The sequence below is a fragment of the Sorex fumeus genome, unplaced genomic scaffold (assembly GCF_029834395.1).
Source record: "Sorex fumeus unplaced genomic scaffold, SorFum_2.1 ptg000122l, whole genome shotgun sequence".
Classification (NCBI taxonomy): domain Eukaryota; kingdom Metazoa; phylum Chordata; class Mammalia; order Eulipotyphla; family Soricidae; genus Sorex; species Sorex fumeus.
Window position 1 is genome coordinate 38490069 of NW_026606179.1, and position 21360 is coordinate 38511428.

The window sequence follows — 21360 nt, forward strand, 5'->3', positions numbered from 1 at the left end:
GCCGGGGCTGCAGGGTCCAGCAGGAAACCCGCACAGGCCAGGCCACCTGGCCAGGGACTTTTTGGGCCGTGCGAGGGGGCCCAGCACAGAGTGGGCTGCCAGCTGCTGGGGCTCATACCTCCCACCGTGGTGCAGGCTGAGGGGTCCCGGAGATGTGGTCCCCCCACCTCCTTGCAGACTACAGGCCAGCTCTGTCCATGTGGGGAGTGGAAGAGGGAGCCAGAGACCATGGCTTTCCGGGACCCCCTCCTCTGCCCCGAGAATGGAGAGTAGTTGGGCAGCAGGGGTCCGGGGGGCCCTTAAGAGCGGGCTGTGCCAGTGTCCACCTCACTCTCTGCCCCTGTCCCATGTCAGGCCTCAGCCCTGCAGCCGACCTTCTCCAGGCCATCCTGGGGGTCTGCAGCGCCTCTCTGGGCTGTGCCCTGAGGCCCCAGGGACTCACCCCTTCTTCCTGCCTAGAGTTGGAAAGGAGCTGAGACCCCCCCCCCCCCGCTTGTGCTCGGCCACACCCAGCCTCTGGTCTGCTGAACACCCCACCCCCCACCATGGGCTGCAGCCATCCTGTCCGGGTACTGGGCTGCCCACCGTCCCATCCGAGTGTCCACAGCCCCTGGGCCCTCCCAAGGTCACAATGGGAGGATCTCCAAAGGTAGCCCCCCTACCCCGCCAGGGAAGGTAGGAAGGTACGAGCCCCCTTCTACACTTTCCCTGCCCCCCTCCCCCAGAGTCCAGAGAACAGGGTCAGGCTAGGGCTGCCCCCTTGAGCAGAAATGTAGAAAGAAAGTTGGGCTGGAGGGGGCTGGAGTGATAGCACAGCTGGTAGGGCGTTTGCCTTGCATGCGGCCGACCCAGGTTCAATTCCCAGCATCCCATATGGTCTCCTGAGCACCGCCAGGGGTAATTCCTGAGTGCAGAGCCAGGAGTAACCCCTGAGCTTAGTTGGGCGTTACCCAAAAAACAAAGAAAGAAAGAAAGAAAGAAAGAAAGAAAGAAAGAAAGAAAGAAAGAAAGAAAGTTGGGCTGGAGCAATAGCACAGCGGGTAGGCCATTTGCCTTACACATGGCCGACCCGGGTTTGATCCCCAACATCCCATAGGGTCCCCCCAAGCACCGCCAGGAATAATTCCTGAGTGCAGAGTCAGAAGTAACTTACCCCTGTGCATCGCCGGTTGTGACCCCCCCCCAAAAAAAAGTGCACCAAGGTCGGGCAGCACTGGCCCAGAGGAAAGGGGGTACTGCGACTCGGGGCCACATTTTGTCTCCTCACTTGGTTTGTTTTCTTTGGGGGCCACGCCCAGCAATGCTCAGGGGTGACTCTTGGCTCTGCACTCAGGAATCCCGCCTGGTGGTGCTCAGGGGACCCTAGGGAATGAGGTGGGGGGCGGTGGGTGGAGCCCAGCATCCCAGAGGGTCAGTGTCCTCCCTGCTGTCCTGTCGCTCCGACCCCAGCCCCTCACGGTTCTGAAGCTGGAGGTGACCATGACGCACCTTTCCCATCCCTCCCCGGGGGTCCCCCCACGTCACCCTCAGGTCCCTGGGGCAGGAGCGCCCACCTCAGCCCGGCCCTGCCTGTCTCTCCCCAGGCCCGCAGGCCTTCTCGGATGCCGTGACCTACATCCAGGCCCAGTACGAGAGCAGGAACAAGTCGGCCCACAAGGAGGTGTACACCCACATCACCTGCGCCACCGACACCAACAACATCCAGTTTGTCTTCGATGCGGTGACAGATGTCATCATTGCCAAGAACCTGCGGGGCTGCGGCCTCTACTGAGCGTCCTGGCCCCAGACCCCCGCCGCCCCCTCCCTGCGCTGGGCCCTCCCCCCACCCAGCAGGGGTGGCAGGGGCCAAGCCCCACCTGCCACGCTCCCCCGGAGAACGCAGCCTGTGGAACTCTGGGGCCAGGGGCCAGTACGGGCATGCAACCCCCCAGCTCCCCACCCACTGTACCGCCTCGCTCAGCTGCAGCTCAGAGACCCTGATCCCTGGGGGGGCTGGGGCAGCCAGTGGCACTGGGCAAGCCCACCCTGGAGACTGGGTCGCCCCAGATCCTGGCTGTCTCCTCCTGCTCCCCACCCTGGAGTGGTGCTTGTGTTCCTGTGCTGGGTGGGTGCCGGCAGGGGTGGTGGGCACGCAGAGGGCGTCTGGCCAGGGGCAGCTCCGTCACCCCCAGCCGGGCTGGGGCTGGCCAGGTGTGTGTGGGTCTGGGGGCTCTGGCCTTGGCGAGCTCCGGGGCGGAGAGGAGCTCTTGTGCTGAGGGGCGTCTCTGGGGAGACGGTATGCCCGCTGCGGCCCCATGCTGTCAAACCCGCCTTTCCTCCTGCGCCTCCCCTGGGGGGCCCTGGAGCCGGCATTTCTGTGACTGGGAAGCCCTCTCGGCTGGGGGCGCGGGGACATGGGGTTGACGGCAGCCCCCCATGGGGCAGGGTGGTGACCCATGGGGCAGGTGAGGTGTGGGGGACCCTGGACTGGCAGGCGGAGCCCGTGGGTCCCCTCCTTCTCTCTTCCCCTCTCTTGTTCTCTCCCCCTTCCCTCTTCTCCTCCTTCTCTCCCTTTCTGTCTTTCCCTCTTTCTCCTTGTTCCCTCTCTCCCTCTCCCTTCCCCCCTCTCCCTCTCCTCTTTCTCTCTCTCTCCGTCTCCTTCTCTCCTCCCTCACTCGCTCCCTCTTTCTCTCTTCTTTTTTTGGGGAGGTCACACCCGGCGATGCTCAGGGGTTACTCCTGGCTCTGCACTCAGGAATGACTCCTGGGGGTGCTCAGCACCTATGGGGTGCTGGGAATTGAACCTGGGCCGGCCGTGTGCAAGGCAAACTCCCTCCCCGCTGTGCTGCCGCTCCAGCCCCCTCTCTCCCTCTCTCTTCCCTTCTCTCCTCTCACTCTCCCTCTGCCCCGGTCCCATTCACTGCCCCTTTCCTTGCCCAATGGATGTGCTGGAACGGCTCCTCTACCACAGGCTCTGCCCAGCCCCTGGGCTCGCCGTGGGGTTCAGCAGCCCTGGGCCCTGAGGAGCCCCCCGCCAACAGCCCAGAGCGCCCTGAGTTCCTGGGGCACAGAGGCGGCCCCAGGCCAGGTGCCCTCGCAGGAGGACCTCGGGGCTGAGCCCACCCTGATGGACCCTCACACTGATGGCCTGGCCTCGGGGAACTGGGCAGACTTTGGGGCTCCACCTCGGTCATCCAGTCGGGGAGTCAGCGCGGGGCAGGCCGCCGTGCCCAGCACCAAGAGCGTCCACACAGGCGTATGGCCAGCTGTGCCCTTAATTTTGCCTGGCAGCCCCAGAATCCAAAGCAGCTGCGAGGCCAGGACGGGGGCAAAGGGGTGGTAACAGCCTTGAAGCTCATCTTCCTGGAAGTGGTCATTGGCCTACTCAGCCCAGCCACCTCCTCACTCTGCAGTGGCCAGAGCAGGCGGTGACCCCCCACCAGCCCCAGCATTTTGGAGGGGAGGGTTACAGGCTCCGTCTCCAGCATCCGCTGCTCAGCCTTCCCCGGCCACTGCGTCTCTTGGTGCCGTCACGGGTCGTTCTGATGCCCCCGGGGAACACATCAGCTTTGGCTCCGTCGTGTGGGGTGAGGGGGGGCGAGGGGAGGGGAACAGGGGGGCGGAGATGTGCGACCAGACGTGGGGGCACATCTGAGGCAGCCCCCTCAATGCCAGGGGTATGTTGGCAGTGCACCCCCGGATCCCCAGAGCTCGGAGCCTGCGGTGGTGGTGGGCTCAGCCCCTCCTCCTTGGTTCTGACACACCCAGGTCCTGGGGAAGCCCTCAGTGTGCATGCCGGGGAGGCCCCTCCTACTGTCCCCCTACTTGCCCCCAAGCCTGAGCTGTGGGCAGCGTGTGGTCCCCCCCATCCAGACCAGGCAAAAGCCCCTGCATCCTCCGTGCCAAAAGGCTGCCCCCTCCATCCCCACACCCCATGGTGGGGGGGAGGGCACTTGGATGCCTTGTGGAGGTAGCGGGAACCTCCCCCTGAAGGAAAGGCTGCACCCAGCCTCTCCCTCTGCCCCTCGCATCACCGTCTGCATGCTTCTCTTTTGAGCACCCCCATCCAGCCTAGTGCACCCCGAGACCATCCTGGTAATGAGCTCATGTGCACCCCCTTCCCCCAACTAGTCGCTTCCTCCAGAAGGCTCAGGAAGGCTCTCAGCTGCCCCTGCACTTCTGAACCCTCTGGAAGTGTCAAACTTGCCCCCCCCCCCCCCACACACACACACACACACGCCCGCTCTTGGGAACCCAGACCAGAGGCCTGGGCTCAGGGACATTGGTTCAAGAGCCAAGGGAGGCCCCGGAAGGCAGGTCCCAAGAGGGGGCCGCCTGGGGCAGGGGGTGGGTGCCTGTCCCCAAGGCCACTGCCACCACGCACAGCCATGTCCCCTTTCCCAGCAGCCTCCCCCCCCACCGCCACGGTCTTCTCCCCCCTCCGCCACGGTCTTCTCCCCCCCACTCTGGCTGGGCAGGGTGGGCCCCCAGCGCCCCCTCTTCGTGCTGTGCCATGGCTCCTATGACGAGGACCCCACACCCGTGCCCCCCCACCCCCATTAACTGTGATTTTGTAAGAAGCGTGACTTGTTGGTTTAATAAATCTCTAGCGATTGTCATCACCGATTGGCTGCCGGCATGTCTTTCTCAGGCCCACCCGCTGGAGGGGACACGGTCCTGGCTCGGCTCTCCTTCCCAGCCTGGCGCTCTTGGGCGGGACACTGAGCTGGGGGCTGAGTGCAGCCTGCCCCCCTCCCCGCCCGTTCTTTCCTCTTGTTGGCGTGTTGGGGGGGGCTTGGGAAGGCCAGGTGTGTGCCCAGCTCCTAGATGGTGGTTCTGGTGTGGGAGGGGAGGGGGGGGCTTGGTGCCGGCGCCCCCTCTTCGCTGCGCGCCCCCTACCCTGGGCCAGCCTTCGTGGGCTGCAGACACGGGAGCCGCCCCGGTTCTCTCTCCCCCTGGACTCAGCGTGGCGGGTGCTGAGTGTCAGGCACGTCAGCCGGGGCGCAGGAAGCCACAGGGTCGTGGGCTCCGCTGAGTGGTCCAGGGCTCCGGCACACCCTGCTCTTGTCCCGGCACCTGCCCCTGACTGAACAGTCTCCTCCTGGCTCCAGGCACCCCAATAACCTCCCGCCGCCACGTCTGTAGGCTCCGGCCCATGAGGGGCAACTTTGGGTGGTGGCGACGGGGGCAGGGGGCAGCTCTGGGCCGTGGGGGCAGCTGTGTGGGGGTTCTAGCCCCGATCCCCCACTCAGAGCCAGCCCTGAGTGCCTGCCCCCTGGTGCAGAGGCTCCTGGCCTCGGGCCTTGGTGGAGATTCTGCAGGGTGCTGAGACGAGACGGGCTGCAGGGGGCCGACGTGACCCTCCAGAGAGGGATGGGCCATTTGCATTCGAGCCCCTCCATGAGAGCCTGTCAGGCCCCACAGACGGTGGCTGAGGGTGCGGGTGCTGACCCACAGCCCCGGCTGCTCTGGCCCTGACTCCATGTCACCGCCGGCCTCCACTCTTGCAGGTCCTGCCTGTGTCTCCCAGGCAGTGAGGGGGAAGGGGCAGAGTCCAGGGAGTGAGTGAGCTGTGCCCACACCAGCCCCTCCCCCCTGTGGCCTCTCACTTTCCCAGGTGGACCTAAGTGGGCTGGGCAGGGGCCTATAGGGAGAGGAGCACTGAATCCCACGCAGAAAGAGGGAGTTCCTGGGAGGTGGCACCCCAGGGCCCGGGCCTGCCCGCCGTATGAACAGCCCTGGCCAAAGAGAGAGGCCGGCGCCCCTCGGTTCTGCTTTCTTTGCGGTGTCCACGATGCTCACTGTGGCCAGACGACTCCTGTGGAGGGTGCAGGTCCCCCCCCCCCCCCACACACACACACGCACACACTCCCCCAGGAGCCCTGCATGACCTCCTCCCACCACAGGAGGGCGTCAGTGCCTCCTGCCCACCACAGCCACAGAGGGGCTAGGAGGAAAGGGCTGAATGGGAAGGGCACTGCCCACTTCTCTGGGCTGTCCAGGACATGCACGTGGCCACCACATGGCCACCCCTACATAATGCCGGCACATGTGTGCACACAATCCAGGCATGCACACATGCCCAAGAGTACACTTGCACATGCGCACATGCTCATACACACCAACGTGCACGTATACACACACAGATTCAGGCACACACGCATGCACAGCACATATGAACACACACCCATTTTTACACACAAGCAATGCCCGTGTGTGCATGCACATAGAGCTTATGCACACATACGTGCACATAAAGTTCACACACATACGTGCACACATGAGCATGTATAACAAGCTGGTGCTCACATAAGCATACATACAAGCATATGCACACGTAATGATAGACTCGCGCATCCATGAACATGCAAACGCATAAGCACGGACTCACATACCTGAACATGCCAGCACACACATGAACACGCAAACACATGAGCACAGGCACAGGCCCCCACAATCATGAACACATACATAAGTATATGCCCACACCTACATGACCCTACACGCACCTGCGTGCATAAGCACATGTCCACACACACATGTGAGTAACACACGAAGACACGCCCACACATGTACGCACTTAATTGCACCAATATGCTCACAGGGGATCCTCCCAGACTGGGGGCTCTTCGGGGGGAGCCGGGCTCGGTTCCCTGCAGCCTTCGTTCAGGGTCGCCATGTCCTCCTGTCAGCTGTGCCAGGGGCCTCACGCAGAGCCGCTCAGGAGCCCCGCCCGCCCTCTCGGCCCTAACTCTCTTCTCTTTCCCTGTCTCCGTGTCTGTCCGTCCCTCCTGCTGTCTGTCCTGCTCTCTCCTCCCTGCTGGGGCCTGCAGAACCGCATGCACGAGTCCCTCATGCTCTTCGACTCCATCTGTAACAACAAGTTCTTCATCGATACCTCCATCATTCTCTTCCTCAACAAGAAAGATCTCTTTGGGGAGAAGATCAAGAAGTCTCCTTTGACCATCTGCTTTCCCGAGTACACAGGTGGGTGCGGCCCCGTGCAGGGTCTGGGGCACTGCAGGAGTCTGGCCCAGCACTGAGGGTGACCCCCCCGGCCAGGGCAGGCCCCCTCCCTTGACCCCCACAGGGAGCAGAAAGGGGAGTGCACTGGCTGGAACCTGGGCACGGGACCTGTCTGTCGGCCGGCACCTTTGGTGGAGTTGGAGCAGAGCCGGCAGTGAGGCCCCAGCTGGCCCTGCTCTCCACACGGCCCTTGGGCTCTGCCCCCTGCCCCCTGCCAGAGGAGCCCCTTGCTGCACCTGTCCGTCATGCCCACCTCACCCCAGTCAAACTGTCTTCCTGCAAGCTGCACACTCTGCTTTTCACCCCTTTGGCCTTGTGCAGGGGTGAGGTGGCCATTCCTGGGGACGGTCTGGAAGTCCCAAGATGCTGAACTGGTGTCTGGAGCCCAAGGAGGGTGGTGGGTGCCAAGGGGTTCTGGGCCACTATCCCACAGAGGGGCATTGTTGGCATCACAGCTCGGCACAGCCACCCCCCCACCCCCGGGGAGACGGACTGGGCTCAGCATGCAGCAGGGCTCCCCAGGACCCCGGAAGCAAGAGCCTCTGAGTGGCAGCTCCCAGGCTGCAGGATGTCCCTCGGTCGTTGCCCGCCAGCCTGTGAGGGTTCTGCTCAGCACGGGGAGTGCAGAGGGACGGTTGGGTAGGGCTGAAGCAGCCTGGGGAGCCAGATGGTCTAAGACTCGGGGCCTCTCACTCCGCTCCCCGCACCCTGTTTTTCCATCCAGGCACCCTCGAAGGCCTTGTCTGTCAGCTCTACAGGCTTGGCTGTCGGAGGGAGTGTCTGGAAGGTGTCCGGGTGGGGGGCGGCCCAGCAGAGGTGCCCTCTGCAGGCTCGGGGCATCCAGGTGGGTGGGCTCGGGCTGCCCCAGACTGAGGGTACCTGCTTAACGGCAACACCCGTCGCCCCCCCCCCCCGCCTCCCCCTCCCCACGCACTCAGTAGTCTCTGCTGGCCTCCTGCCTGCTCAGAGTGGCACAGGAGGGCTGGAGCAATAGCACAGCGGGTAGGGCATTTGCCTTGCACATGGCCGACCTGGGTTCGATCCCCAGCATCCCATAGGGTCCCCCAAGCACTGCCAGGAGTGATTCCTGAGTGCAGAGCCAGGAGGAACCCCTGTACATCGCCGGGTATGACTCCAAAAGAAAAAAAACTGCATGGGGCTGCAGAAAGGGGTGGCCAGTGTCCACTCAGGAAGTGCCACCACCATTGGACAGAGTCACCCTAAGTCCCTGCCCTTACCCCTGGAACCCAGTTTGAGTTGAGAAGTCACCCAAACAGACATCAAAGGTCACGATTGCCCTGGGCCCTTGGAGAGCCAAGGTGCGTGAAGACAGAGAAAGGGCATGGCGGGGAGGAGGGTGCTCAGCTGGGGAAGGGCAGCTAGACATGGCACCCTCTGGATGCTGGATGCTAGATACCCCTCTGTTCCCCGATCTGGCCTGTCACCCTGTCGCCTATACCAGCTTCAGACTGCCCACTCGGGGCACTTCTGCTCAGGGTGCCCAGCCCACTTTGGGGTTTGAGGCGGCCCTGACTGCCCCTCACGCCCCCCACCCCCACCCCCCACTGTAGAGCTGGCCTTACCCTCACAACAAGGTGCTTCTGTGGCCCTGGAAGAGTGTGGAGCACCTTGTCCCAGCCTCAGCGGATCTCTGGCCCCCTCTCTGGGGCTGGAGAACTGCCCTGCTTCATAACCCAGATGCCCCCTCGGCCCCTGGGCAGCCCTGGGACAGCCAGAGAATAGAGGAGTGAGGGGGCCCAGTTGGCACTGCACAGTCTGCACCACCTCGTTAGTCTCCCACGCAGGGACCCCAGTGCCTTCTTGGCCTGGCCTCTCCTTGAAGCCGAGGAGGTCCAGTAGCCCCTGGACCCAGCCAGCCGGCTGCCTCTTCTGTGGAAGCCTCAAGTGTGGTAGAGCTCATCTCCTGCGTGCTAGCCCCCAGCCGGCCTGCAGGGGGCGCCTCCGCCAGGCTGGACCTCCTTGGTTGATGGGAAGCAGCTGGGCTAGATTAGACTGAGCTGTGAATGGGTCGCCGGCCACAGCTCGAGCAGCTCGAGATAAGGGGAAATTGGGGTCTTTCGTCTCCAGGCTCCCCCGGTGGAACCAGCCTAAGACCTTAGGATGTGGAGCACTGGGAGTAAACCCAGCGGGGCTCAGGCCATGTCAGAGATGGAACCTGCGGTGTTGGGCGTGTGAACCAGGCACTCTGCTCTTTGATTCATCTTCCCAGCCCCTCGCCTTACAGGACTTTTTTTTTCTTTTTGGGTCACACCCAGCGATGCACAGGGGTTCCTCCTGGCTCTGCACTCAGGAATTACTCCTGGCGGTGCTCAGGGGACCATATGGGATGCTGAGAATCAACCCGGACTGGGCGCATGCAAGGCAAACATCCTACCTGCTGTGCTATCCCTCCAGTCCCTACATGGCTTTTATTAATTAATTTATTTATGTTTTCTTTTTGGGTCACACCCGACAATACACAGAGGTTCCTCCTGGCTCATGCACTCAGGAATTACTCCTGGTGGCGCTCAGGGAACCATATGGAATGCTGGGAATCAAACCCGGGTCAGCCACGTGCAAGGCAAACGCCCTGCCCTACCCACTGTGCTATTGCTCCAGCCCCCACTACATGGCTTTTAATGTGGAAGTTGACCACACCTCGGGGGAGAGGTGCCCAGCTATCGCTTCTTCTGTCCAGCCCTGGGGCACGCAATGTCCTATCCCTCTGCCACACGCATGCACGCACACGCACACACACACACACACACACACACACACACAACCCACAGCACCCCCTTCTCACCAGGCCCCCTGTTCTTGTGTCTCTTTGTACAGGTCCCAATACCTATGAAGATGCAGCCGCCTACATCCAAGCACAATTCGAAAGCAAAAACCGCTCACCCAACAAAGAAATCTATTGTCACATGACTTGTGCCACAGACACGAATAATATCCAGGTGGTATTCGACGCCGTCACCGACATCATCATTGCCAACAACCTCCGGGGCTGTGGCTTATACTGACCTCTTGTCTGGTTAGCAACCCTCTTGGGTAATGGTTCCAGCACTCACAGAAAAGCTTGCACACACACACACACACACACACACACACAAGCCACTAACAAATGCAAGTTGGTAAATAACAAAATCTTATCTATATACAAATATATATTAAAAAAATTCTTTTTAGTTTGTACTAGAAAGAGCTTTGGACAGAACTGACCACCATCCCATAAAACCCTCCCCATGTTCCAACCGTGAGTGCGTGCACGCACGCACATATGCACGCACGCATGCACACACGGTGATGGGACCCCATTCTTTTAAGAACAGCCACGTGATTCTACGCTGAGACCCGTTTGGCGAGCAGGTGGGAGAGGGCGGAGAAAGGCCAACCGTCCACACTTTCTCTCCTTCCCCCACCGAGACCCTGTGCGTTCAGTTCTGTCCTGCTCTGGTGAAAATCCCCAGCCCCTGTCAGAAGTGGCCAACGCCCTCCACGTCTCCCCATCCGAGCCCCTGACCGCCACAAAATAATCAGGACTCTTCTCTTTGGGGGTGGCGGTTGGTTGTTCAAGAATTTAGAAGAATCATTGTTCTCACCAATCCACTGTCTCCTGAGTTTTCTTTATTCATGTTTAACAAGGCAAGAGCTAGAAAAAGGAGCAGACTCTATCTGCTTTCCTAGAGCAGCGGGGGGTGGGGTGGGAAAGGGTGGGGGGCTTACCCCAGGGCCCAGACTCACTGGCAGGCTCCAGGGTGCCCTCAGGAGGGCGTGTGGAGGAGACAGGAAGGGCTCCACCAGGTTAGGGTCCCTTAGGGTGATGCCTCCATGGCTGGGGCCGGCAGCCCGTGGGTTCTTAATCCCATCCTGCCTCATCCCAGTAGCATCGGAATCTGTGGCAGGGATTTGGGGTTGACTTGAGAAGGGAAGTTAAGTAGTGATCAGACAGGACCCCTGTCTCTCCCTCTCTCTCTCTCTCTCCAGGCTGCTTCCGGGCCTGTGCTGTGCTCGCATGACCTTTAGCCTTTGGAAAGACAGCCTTTCTGTACCGAGCCCGTCTGACTCATGACCCCAGAGGGACTGAAGGCTGTATATTGCTGTAGAATGCTGTAGAATCCGGTTTTAGTTGAGTCTTTACATTTAGAATTTGAAAGGGGAATTAAAACAAAACCAAACCCCACATTTATCACATGCTTCGTAGCTTTAAAAAAAAGAGAGAGGAAGGAAAACTCACCCTTTCATCCTTATTTCCTTTTGGGGGGAAACTAAAGAAACACATCTGCCCGCCCGGTACCTCGCAGCAGTATGCTCAGGCCGCTTCCAGAAGCCTCTGGCTGTCAGTGCCCTACCTACCCCCACCTGTCCCCCCGCACTCCCCCACCCCACCCCACACGCATCCCATCCTCGGTCCCAAGCCATTCCACACCTCACTCCAGGTTTGTATAGAAAAAGCACAGCTCTGGCCAGTAGCTGCCAAAAAGAAGACCCATCGTGTGTATAGAGCCAGTAGAAACCAGCTGTCCTGTCCAGCCCCAGTCCCCAGCGCCCTGCTCATCTTCCTCCAGTAGTTTCTGGTTGGGTTTCCCTCTCCGTCCCGGTGAGCAGTCTGTCTCGCGAAGGCGGCAGCGCCCCTGACTCTGGGGAACGGGCTCGGACCTCTGCCCGGGGGCCCCTGCCTCCCCTCTCTCGACGGGTGCTTCGTGTGTGCCCTCCCCTCCACCTCCTCCTTTGTTGCAGTGATCTGTGTTTGAGCTCTCTCATGTGGGGATGTGTGTGCCGCAGATAAAAAAGAACATTTTTAAATACCACAGGATGGGGAGGGGAGGGAACCAAAACCATTTCAAAGAGGTTGGGATGTAGGTGTTTACAGGAAAGCGTTTCCATGATCGGTCCTATGTCATTTCTACTTTGACTCGTCTCCAGACCTCGTCACGGCTTCACTTTTCAGACTTAATAGATGCTGAAGAAGACCAGTCACAGCCATTTCTCAGATTAAAGAGGAGGCCAAAATAAAAAATATATATAAAAAAAATACAAAACACACAAAAAATTGAAAATACAGGAAAAAAAAAACTTGAAAAAAAATCCCACGGGTCTTTCTAAGCCTTTCTATTCCCAATCGGTGAGGTTTCTGTGATACTTACACACTGCCAGTCTACTTCTCTGACTAATGGAAATTCATGTGTAGCTCAATAAAGAGAATGTTTGTCTGTATTCCTGAGTCTCTCACCCTCTGGCTTCCTCTAGACTGTGGAGGTTGGTGGGCTTCACTCAACAGCAGAGGGAAGGAGGGATGCCGGGAGGCCAGTGTGTCAGGGTGTATGCAGTAGGCACCCCCACCAACACCTTCATACCAAGCCTCGGTCCTGTCGCCAAGGGAATGGCATCTAGGAACAAGAAGGGGGGGCCCTTTCTGGCTTGCAGGTGCCTGCTACCCGTTTTCCAGTTCCTCACAGCTGGCTTTATTGGTTGTTGTTGGGGTGGGGGCGAGTGTGTGTGTGTGTGTGTGTGTGTGTGTGTGTGTGTGTGTGTGTGTGTGCCTACTAACAGTTATGCTCAGGGGTCACTCCAGGCAGGGATCGGGGGAAGGGTGCCAGGGATCAAACCCGAGTCCATCGCCTACAAGGCAAGTGCCCTGCCCACTGTACTATCATTCCGGGCCCCTTCCTGCCTCAAGCTGGGTTTGAGGGTCCACTGGAATTAAGGATGAGAAACAGGGCACCTGTCGCAAGATGGTCATCCCAGATCTACTACTCCAGACCTGGTATCTTCTGCAGTCAAGTGGCCCCACTGCTGTGGGAGATTGGGTCTCAACATTGAGACCAATGGCCTGGACCCCCTGATTCCCAGGGATCATACCTTACAGTGGAAAGCTTCCTGAGCCCCTCCTGCCCTTCTTCTCCACCTAGCCCACCGTGGTCCTGGAGCCCGTTGGGTTGCTCACAAGCCAGGCAGGCGAGGGTTGCATCACAGCCCTCTGGAATCCTCTCCCTATGCCAACTGATAGACTTGGCAGCCTGGAAAAGCTTCTCCCTGGCAATTCCAGTCTCTGAAATCTACTGGGGGTCGAGAGGGAGGGCTTGAGACGCTGCAGAGCTGTGGGGTAGCAAGCAGCCCATCTCCATCATAAAGAACCAGCCAGGCCGGGAACCCTTTCTCAGCCAGGCTAAGGCAGTGGGCCAGCCAGGCCACAACTTTTTACTAGTACTTTCCCACCAGTTCCCCTGCCTTGGCTTGTTACCTGAGAAGGAAATGCTGCAGAGGGGAAGACGGCTCTGCACACCAAGCCAATGATGCAGGGCAAGGCTGAAGGCCTGGGACTCGGCCTGCCTGTGGCATCATTCAGGCCCTCCCCGACGAGCCCTGATGGGCCAGGCTGCTTTCACGGCTCTCAGATAAGAGTCAACGGGAGTTCTGCAGCCTGATCCTTCTTAAAATGGACATCAGGGAGCATTTTCTAAGAAAGGCTGCAAAGACCATGAGAATGAGGGGTGGAGCCACTGACCCATTTCCAAAAACTCCTCGAGACTCGGATGTGCATTGGGCTTAGAACCGCTTGTAACAAAGAAAAGGGCAGGTTTTTAACAAGATGGGACTGCAGCTTCTAGGTGACAAGAGTCCCACCGGCCACCCCCCGCCCCCACCCTGTAAAAGGCAGGCAGGCAGGCAGAGCTTATTCCTTGGCAAGCTCCTGCCAGCTGTGCCCACCTCAGGAAAGTCCCAGCTCCCTTTCTATTCTCCCCACCCCCACTCCAGTCGCAGGACCACAGCTGCTGGAGAGAGATTAAGAACCCATAGTCTCCGAGCTCTACTAGGAAATCAGGTTCAAAGGGGCCACCTGGGGCTCAACTTACACCACACCAGTGAAACAAATGTGCTGGGGACCAAAGCTCTGGCTTAACAGTCTCAAGATCTGGGGGAAGTAAAAAAAAGTGAGAATCCAAGATGTCAAGAAAGTTGGGCCAATAAGCCAACACAGTCACAGTGATCCCCCAGACTCATGAGCTCAACAGACCACCCACTCTTCCCTCTCCCTTTCAAAGGTGAAATCAGCAACCTGCTTCGGCTCTGGGGCATAAGACAGAGCATGAGGATGCGTCCCCTGACCTCGGCAACAGCCAGGACACCAGAGGTCATGAGATGGGAACTTCACCCAATGTCAGGGGACACTGGCCTGGTCTTCTATGCTGCCTTTAGCACCAGTCCCTGATTTCCCACAAGGGGCAGAAGTCAAGAGATGGTAATATCCAGAATCCATAACTCCAAGTTCAGGCACAGGGCAGTGCAGGGAAGGACTCCCAGGCCCTGGTAGGCCGAGGAAGGCTTGGCTGCCTCACGCTCCACTGCCTGAAGGCCACTCTAAAATTTACTGTGATGGTCTCTCTCCACCTCTCTGAAGCATGACAATCAGGGAATTCAGGTCATCTTTAATGTGTACAGTGGGTGAAGTGTAGGAACAGGAGGATCCTCCAACCAAAATGGCCCACACTGCCTCACAGGGGCAACCCAGGCAAGTGCCTCAGTGGACATACATGCACACACACCACGCACACACACACACACACGCACACACACACACATGCTCAGAGTTTGCTTTTTATTATTGTTGTCTCACAAAAAAAGCTATGCTTTCAGCAAAATAAAACCAAAATCACAGAAATTTACTAATCTCTAGGTAAGGCTTTTGAAAGATTTATTGAAATAAATTACCTCATCCTAAATATTTACTCATCACTTTTTTTTCAATTAATTTCAACAGTCTAAAAACTTTGTTATGCAAAATACATTTAACTGTGCCAATAATTTTAGGTAATACTGGTTCTTCCCAAAAGGACTACCATCAAACTATACTTTCAAACATTAAAAAAAATTCAATAGGACATAAAACTGTGTAGCCTATGATTTTCATGTTTCAAATCCTTAAGTGTGTGAAGAATTTGAAAAGGTTGGGGGCCTGGTTCTGCTCCAAAGCAGGCAGACAGCTTACCTTTCTATGCTTAATTAAACCAATAGGAAAAAAGTCATGAAAATGATGGGCTCCAGGGAAGAAAGATACAAAAGATATCTTTCATTTCATCAATTATGTCCTCTAAAAAGGTACTCTCCCATCTTGGAAGGCCCACATTTTCTCTAAGAACTAAATCTACAGCCTTTGGCATTGCCTAATTTATTTGACCAAGAAATTAAAACCATAAACCAAAGCTTGCTGCTTTACTCTTTAAGCACTGACTGTCCTTGTATCCAAAGGAGTGGAGGAGGCAATGAAACGCACAGAGGACAGACACACAGGGGACACTTGTGAGAGGCAGGAGCACCAGCGTTAACGGAAATAAAGCCAGCTTTGGATTGGGGGGGGCTCGGAAAACGAGTCCCTGATATGATAGGGCACAATAGTTCACCTCCACACACACTACTCTCCCCTCCTTTGCTTCACGTGTCCAAACCATGTGCTCTTTTCCTGAGATGCCCCGCCAGCTCAGGGCTCCAGGAGCCTGAGAGTGTGAACTAGAACATTCTCAAGGATTCCTGAGCAGAACAGCTGGAGCAGAGCTGCGCAGTGGTGGGGCGCCAGGCTCCTGCCATAAAGCTCTGCACTGCTTTGTGTGAACCCGGCCCCCACCTCCCTCCTACCAGATCAGGACAAGAGCCCAGCACTTGTTGGGACTTTTGCACACAGTCATTCTGGGTCTCTGGTCACCCACTTCCTCTTGATCTTCCCCACCCCTAAGAAGTCCGGTCAATGCCAGAAGAGATCATGCCTAGAGTTAGATGTGCAGTGTTTCTAAGGGAAGAGAAATGTCACATACAAAGTATTACAAAAGGATTGAATTTGTCGGCTGTCCCAACAGTAGTGAGACCACATGCTTTATACAGCGGCACTGCAGTCCAGCCCACGCTTCCCACAGCAGGCAGAGGCACACAGGCCTCCGGGAAGGCCGGGGGCGCTAAGAGGCCTGCTGCTTCTGAAGTCTCCGTTCAGCCGCAGCGGCCAGCATCCGGCGTCGAAGGGTCACGGGATCAGAGGTCGTGCCTTCCGAAGGGCGCCTCAGACTCTCGGAGGCTGAGTCATCTTCAGAACTTTTATTCAAGAAGCGCCTACGACAGACAATGCGCATGAGTGATGATGCTCTGAACAGGAGGTCTGTGTGTGTCTTGACAGCTTTGTTCCCATCCCCCAGGACTGTCCTCAGTAAATGCCTCCCTGAACAGAGGGTCCTCTGCAGCAGGGACTGCTACCATCATGATATTCGCCCCCCACACACAAGGCCTGAGATGGGAACCAATCCTACCCCCAGACAGAAGACTGGCCCTGGTTCCACAAGCTCACTCTTGCCACTGAGCTGCAAGGCAAAGTGGCCAAGGGAGCTGGACACAAAGGCAGCATCAACCTCCCTAGTTCCCCATTTATTCATCGTTACATCTGTCAAATGGATAGAGCTGCAGTTTTGGGGGTTTTGAAAAGTACAGATTATTAACATATGGGGCGGAAAACATATAGGCATGCAGACAAATGTGAGTGTGCTACCGAGAGAGAGAGAGAGAGAGAGAGAGAGAGAGAGAGAGAGAGAGAGAGAGTAGGTGCCATCCACGTGAGTTTGTCTGTGTGTGTGTGAGTAGGTGCCATCCATATGAGAGAGAGAGAGAGAGTGTGTGTGTGTGTGTGTGTGTGTGTGTGTGCTATTAAAATGTGTGTGTCGTCATGTATCACCAGGTAAGTGTGTGCCTTCCAAGTGAGTATGTGTGCCATCAAGGTGTGTGTGCCAGCCAGGTGCATGAGAGTGTGCTGCCATCCAGGTGAATGTGGCAGATGCCCACAGGAGACCAGTGACTGTGTTACCAGCTGAACTGCCTGGTGCCGGGGGTTTGAAATATAAGAATCCAGGCGACCTGCAATAATCCCTCAACATTGGCACCCACTTGCAAAGACACCCAGGGCCTATTCCACACTAGGTGCACCGGCAGGGAAGGAAGGCCACTTACTTCCGAGCTTGCTGCAGCAGGTCATCCTTCCGCTGGACTAACATGCGCTGTCGCTCATCGGCGGACTTGGAGAAGCGGCCGCCTCGTGCCTCAAAGTCTTCCCCCTCGCTGGGCTCCACTTCCAACTCGCCGAAGTCTGAGGCCTCCTCGAGCCGAGGGCTGAGGTCCAGTGGCACACGCTCACTCTGGACGTGAGGGAAACAGGGCTGTGAGCACAGCAAAATCCCCCTGGGCCAGGGCCCCCCATAGGGAGGCACAGAGCCAGGAAGGGTGCGGCAGGCACATGTATAATGGCAGCAGCAGACACCTGGGGAGACCACAGAGGGGCACCAGGACTGGTGGGGACTCACATGCACTGTGAAGGCTGCGAAAAAGCTGGGCCTGTGTGTCCTGGCAGGGGAGGGAGACAGCCTTCACCCACAAGGACAACTTGGTGGGGTGAGCATCACAACCCGCCAGTGGGAGGAAGCATAGTCAGAGAGAGAGAGAGAGTGTGTGTGTGTTTGTGTGTGTGTGTGTGTGTGTGTGTGTGTGTGTGTGTGTGTGTGTTTGCACAAAGGAGCATAAAAGGGGTCACAGGACCCATTCCATGCCTCCTCCATCATAACCCGTCAGTGGGAGGAAGCACACTTGGGTGTGTGTGTGTGTCTCTCTCTGTCTGTCTGGACAAAGAAGCATAAAAAGGGTCAAAGGGCCCATCCCATGTCCCCTTCTCCTGAAAAGGCAGCGATGAGTGGAGGGAATGGGAGAAGGCCACAGAACCTCAGCCTACCTCCAGGCATCAGCCCCCTCAGATGTCTCCAGACCAACTGAACTTTTAAATCTCACCCAATACAGCGAACCCCCAAACTGAAAATGCAGGGTTAGAAGATAGGATGGGGGTAAGGCATGTGCGTGCCTTCCACTGTGGCTAAGCCCAGTTTGATACACAGCACTACACTCCTGAGCAGACCGGGGGTCACTCCTGAGCAAAGGGCCAGGAATAGACTCTGAGCACCATCGAATGTGGTACAATTACCATCCCCCAACAAAACAACATGAAAATAAAGAAGCGAACATTTCTCTGAAAGTAGCCAGGCACCATCCGATAAATATGGTATGATCTGGTTACGGGTACAGATGTGAACAGTTGAACTCAGTCACAGGAAGACAGAAAAACTGTTTCCTGTTTGCAAGGGAAAGCAGCCTCTGCACCTCATCAATGAGTCCTACCCACCTACGGGGGAGGCACACAGCTCAGCCCCCAGCCTCTGTGGGAAGTCTTACATCTGACACAAAGATAGGGTGGTCTGAGACCATCTCCTCTTCCCAAGAAAGTACAATGATGGTGTAAACAGGAATGACAGAAAAGAGGGACAGGCAGCCTCTCCCCTGGAAACCAGACACGGGGCGCTTTGCTTTGGGGTAGCTATTCCAAATAGAGGCAGATTTGGTTCCTAACACAACCATCCCTTCTCCATCTCTAAGGGTCTGGTTTGGTTTTTCAGTGGGGGGCAAACCACATCCAACAGTGCTAAGGGGACTCTGCTGGCTGAGAATAAAATGCAGACCTCTAATACGCAAAGTATGTGCTTAGACAGTTGAGCTCTTTCTCGGATCTGAAGGGGTCCAGTTTTTATAAAATGCATGGAAGTAACCGGAAGTGTCAAGGTGGTGAGTGAGGAGAGGGGGAGGATAACCTGATGGTCTCAGACCTAGGGAGCTAAGCCCAGTCATCCCCCATCTGGGTATGGAAGAGCCCAGGGTCAGGTTTATTTTGCCCTTCTTGGAAGTGTCATACAGTTCTAATAATGTGGCTGTAGGCCACAGAGGGTTTGTCAACCTTCCACACTGAGGTGGCCCTGAAAGCCTTCATTTCTGTGCTGGCACTAAGCCTCTGGAACCCACGCGGCAGGACTGGAGGCTGCTGCCAGGCGCCATGCTTCTCCCCAGCCCAGACACCATCCCCATATGCAGCCTTTACCTGAACAGAGGTCTCTCCCTCCTCCTGGTCACCACTGGGCCTTTCCATGGGACTGTTGAGTGCAGGTCTAATGCTGTCCGACCTCTGAAAGAGAAGCACCCCACACACGGTACATAACCGTTCTGAAGCCAGGGCTCAGAGCAGGGATAAGCTGCAGCTGGGTTCCCAACAGGATGCACCACCAAAGAAGAAGCTACCAAGACTCAAGATAAGAAAAAGTTGCCAGAGTTACTACAGGCTCTACATTCACTTTCCCTTCCAGTAGGAGTAACTGCCAAACTATTACAGAAACAATACCAAAAGCGCAGAACACAGTGGCAACACTTGGGAGAAGCCACTCCTGAGGCAGCTCTGTTCATGCTGGTCTTGTCTGGAGCCCACTGCAGGGGCCTGGCCAGCACTAGAGACTCCCAGGGCCCTGACACTTACTGCTGGGTATCCAGTGTGTTTCAGGGCCTGCAGACCCACTATGGTTGCGTGTGGGATCACAACCTCACTGAGGTGCTCCTCACCACTGATGAGGGGGACCAGTTCTGCCCTGGCTCCCAGAGGTACCTATGGGACAAGTCCACGATGGAAATGGAAACATGTGCCTGGCCAACGCTGCTCCTCCTCGCCCTCACAGGCCCACCTGCAGCCTGTGGTTCCCGGAACATGCCCCCGTTGAACTCTCAAGATCCAGAGCCATCTGGCAGGCCAGACAGGTGAGGACTGGCGAGCGCACCCAGTCCCCCAGCCAGCATCATTCCGTCTGCCAACAAGACAGAACAGACACCGACTGGAGGGATTTCTATCTATATTCTGTGAGGCGATGGGGCTTCCCAACTGGTGCTCCAGAGGCCTGGGGACCCCACCAGCAATATTCTCAGCATAAGAGAGCCAAGGGTCCCCAGACCACCCCAGCAGTACTGGAGGGGAGGGGAGCGCTGTAGGGCTAAACCTGGGGATACTTGTGGGACCTTGTGGTGCCAGAATTGAATCAGGATCAGACACATGCCAGGAACATGCCCTAACCGTTTTACTAATTCCTGGTCTCCAGTTTTGCACGCTGAAGTCAAGTACTTTCTTGATGATTCCCTGGTCATAAAGATGTTCCTTGGTTCTGCCCGAAAGCTTGTCTTTAAAATGTTGACAGTCCTTGTATCCATGGAGAGATTACTGTGATAGACAAAGAAATCTGACCTTTTAAAAGAATCAAAAATACAGCCTCACGGAGACATGAAATACTGCCAGTACAAAGTCACACCAATGTGCAAAGCCAGCCAGGAAGAGTCAGCACTGTCTCCTCCACTGGAGGTTGGCAAACTCCAGCCTGCTGGTCAGTAAGAGCTAGGGCGTCACCTGAGTGCCCGTCACCTCCACAGCACCCAGGGCCATGTAGGGGCCACAACAGAGCCAAGCGCTGGGAAAGTTGTGAAATGTCCCTTATCTGCCCTTTACAGGGAAAAGCTGCTGGTCTTTCTCCAACAAAAACAGAGGCTCTGAGCTCTGGACTGGAAAGAGCAGACTGGATGGAAGTATATCACCACAAAAATCTTACCCAATGTGCTTGGTGCTTGTGCTTGGTGCTTATCCTTGTTTTAATCTGAGCCTTAGTGGGTCTGTCTCAGGCAAAATCTGGAAGTTTGGGAAATTCACAGGAAGCCTCCTCAAATAACAGATAATCCCCAGTTGTTAACTAAGAAAGTTAAGCTAGTGATTCGATCTTTATGGAGTCAGAATCCGGCTATCATGCTTAATACCCCACTTTACCTGTGTAGGGAAAGGGACTTGGATCCTTCCCTCCAGAATATTGTCTGTCGTTATTTCCACAGAGCGTGTCAGTTGTAGGTCCTGCAGCACAAGGTGGTAGGGAACTTGGGGAAACATTTCTTGAATCTGATGAGCCTGTAGGAAGACATGCCAGATCTCACTCAAATGTCCATTCTCAGCGCTGGGCAGTACTCACTGAAGCCGACGGTGGGCTCTGGTGACCAGACTTGAAAATACAAATAAGGAGCCAGCTCGTCTCCACGGTCCCCGTGACACGTCAGGCCTTTCAGCCATTTTCCAAGATGCCAAACAGAGACTGTGGGGGACACCATCAATCTTAAAATTTAAAAAGCACAGAAAATCCAGCTGGTTCCCAAGAAATGCTCAACTAGAATTATTCTAGGTGTTTGGTTGTTTTTTTTTTTTTTTAAATTAGAGTCTTTTTTTTTTTTTTTTTTTTTGCTTTTTCTGAGCTACATACACCTGGGAGTGCTCGGGGACAACATACAGTGCTAGGGACTGATTGCAGGTAGGCTATACGCAAAGCAAGCCTCTCCTTATCCCTGCCCCTGCTGTACTAGACCGCCAAGATTTTAATTGTAAAGTTTAGAATAACTCACATACAAAAACGTATTTGAGGCTGGAGTGGTAGTACA

The 21360-nt window shown here is 56.6% G+C and overlaps 2 protein-coding genes across 3 annotated transcripts in view; one reads left to right on the plus strand and one right to left on the minus strand.

Annotated features, from left to right (window-relative positions):
* GNAO1 (G protein subunit alpha o1) overlaps nucleotides 1-10610 on the plus strand; it is a 150259-nt gene extending 139649 nt beyond the window's left edge. Inside the window, exons 7-8 of one of the 2 annotated variants that reach the window (XM_056136431.1) lie at nucleotides 6813-6966; nucleotides 9841-10610. In XM_056136431.1, coding sequence (XP_055992406.1) covers nucleotides 6813-6966; nucleotides 9841-10028 — 342 coding nt within the window. In that variant the 3' untranslated portion in view covers nucleotides 10029-10610. Of the gene's footprint in view, nucleotides 1-1583; nucleotides 1811-6812; nucleotides 6967-9840 lie in introns of those variants that run through there. The other variant, XM_056136433.1, reaches the window with a different exon arrangement.
* A 4068-nt stretch (nucleotides 10611-14678) lies between these two features.
* The window catches only part of AMFR (autocrine motility factor receptor), a 45412-nt gene continuing 38730 nt past the window's right edge, over nucleotides 14679-21360 (minus strand). The window contains exons 11-14 of the mRNA XM_056136429.1: nucleotides 20705-20839; nucleotides 18953-19036; nucleotides 16990-17174; nucleotides 14679-16104 (exon numbers count right to left, since the gene is read on the minus strand). Coding sequence (XP_055992404.1) covers nucleotides 15954-16104; nucleotides 16990-17174; nucleotides 18953-19036; nucleotides 20705-20839 — 555 coding nt within the window. The 3' untranslated portion in view covers nucleotides 14679-15953. The remainder of the gene's footprint in view (nucleotides 16105-16989; nucleotides 17175-18952; nucleotides 19037-20704; nucleotides 20840-21360) is intronic.